General features: G+C 33.8%; 1 protein-coding gene across 1 annotated transcript in view; it reads right to left on the minus strand.

Annotated features, from left to right (window-relative positions):
- The window catches only part of LOC111434629 (transcription factor bHLH95-like), a 2,567-nt gene extending 2,167 nt beyond the window's left edge, over window positions 1–400 (minus strand). Inside the window, exon 1 of the mRNA XM_023072091.1 lies at window positions 55–400. Coding sequence (XP_022927859.1) covers window positions 55–354 — 300 coding nt within the window. The 5' untranslated portion in view covers window positions 355–400. The remainder of the gene's footprint in view (window positions 1–54) is intronic.
- Between the last annotated feature and the right edge of the window lie 1,458 nt (window positions 401–1,858).

Genomic DNA, 1,858 nt, shown 5'->3' on the forward strand with positions numbered 1-1,858 from the left:
AAAAAAAAAAAAAAAAAAAAAAAAAAAAAAAAAAAAAAAAACAAAAAAAGTTACCTTAGGAGGAAGGTGAGGAATCAAAGCATGAAGATTAGAGAACATATTCCTCATCCTCTTCCTCCTCTCCCTCTCCGTCCAAATATGAATTTCATGTTCGGTCGACTCTCCACCTCCACCCGGTCTCCCCTCCACCGCCTCCCTCTTCCTTCCCGACAAAGGCAGGGGAGGTAAGAGGTCGGTGTTGGCAGGGGATTTGTCGTTGCTATTGTCGTTGTCATTATCATCGTCAAGGTCGATGTCGATATCGACATCACTGCCGGAGTTGAGGAAGGCCCAAATATTGTGAGGGGCAGCCATGGAGGGCGGCGGCGGCGGTGGAGGAAAGTGAGGAACAAGGAGGGAAGGGGGAGTTTATATAAGAAAGGTGGTGGAAAATGGAGAGAGTAGTTAGGAGACAGAGCATAACAATGATCAGATGGTGGGCGTTACGGCGCTACAAAACAAAAACGGATGCGTCCTTAATATCCTCGACCTCGGGACCCACCTTCCACTGTCCTGCCTTTGCTTTCTTCCCTTGTCTCTTACTTAGGTAATTTTCAAATTTTACTGACTCAAAACAATGTAATTTTCTTAGTTCATTTGGATTCATTTACATTATTACACATTTAATGAAACAAAATAATGGATTCCCTTTTTATTAATGAACCAAATCTATTATTCTATAAATAAATTCCACTCCACTCAAGATTATATCAATAAAACCTCCCAACTTTGTTAATGTATGAATTTACCTAAACTACATCGCTACATCTATAAAGTTTAAATTAATATAATTATTAATAAAATTCAATCTGTGGGTACACAATAATTATGGTAATGAGAGGAAAAAAACACTCACAACAATAATTTTGTCTCGACTTACCTAATTTCCGGAGTTGCATGTAACCGTCGTTGCGAGAAATATTGAAACTTTTGTTATAATTAAATCATATAAATAAATAGATAATTAAAACTAAGGAGGATAATGATACACTGATTTAGAGATAATTAAACGTATTGAAATGTGATGTAAGGCTCGTAATTAAATAATTAAATATGCTTAATAAATTAATATTAGCTGGTTTGGTTCATAATTGCAAATGATGGTTCATAATTGGAACAAAAAAGTTAGTAATTTAATGATAATTATCCATTGATAAAGTAGAAAGAAGGGGTTGGAAATCCCAAGAAGTAAGTAAAAAGTAGGGACGTTTTACCTAACACAAAAGGGTGGTGAATGGCTCAAATTTTAAATTATAAACAAAAGTGAGGTTTGTTGCTTTGTGGTTGTGAGATTCTTAACATAGGGGAACGTTACTAAGTAACAAACCTCCTTAATCTTTTCAACTTTTTAAAATGTTTTTTTCTTTTTAATTTTTGTTTTTTCTTTTAATATATTATATTTTCTTTTAGCTAATTCGAGCGTAGTTTATCGAGGGTTCATGATGAACGAAAAAATATAATTTCATTAGTTTAGATTGTTGGGTTGAAGTATTTGAAATCCTACTTTGATTGGAGAGGGGAATGAAGTATTTTTATAAGAGTGTGGAAGTCTCTCCCTAAAAGACGCCTTTTAAAATCGTGAGGCTGACGCGATACGTAACAGGCCAAAGTGGATAATATATGGTTGCGATGAGCTTGAACTATTATGGATATCTAAGATATATTAATAATATTAACTAATTACAGATATCTAAGATATATTCTAAAACTAATTATAGTTATTCGACAAAATATACTTCACAAATATCTTTATATTTTAATTCAAATTTCATAATACTCTCCCTCAAGTTGGAGAGTGTATGTCAATCACACCTAACTT

The sequence above is a fragment of the Cucurbita moschata genome, unplaced genomic scaffold (assembly GCF_002738365.1).
Source record: "Cucurbita moschata cultivar Rifu unplaced genomic scaffold, Cmos_1.0 Cmo_Scf00045, whole genome shotgun sequence".
NCBI classification, from domain to species: domain Eukaryota; kingdom Viridiplantae; phylum Streptophyta; class Magnoliopsida; order Cucurbitales; family Cucurbitaceae; genus Cucurbita; species Cucurbita moschata.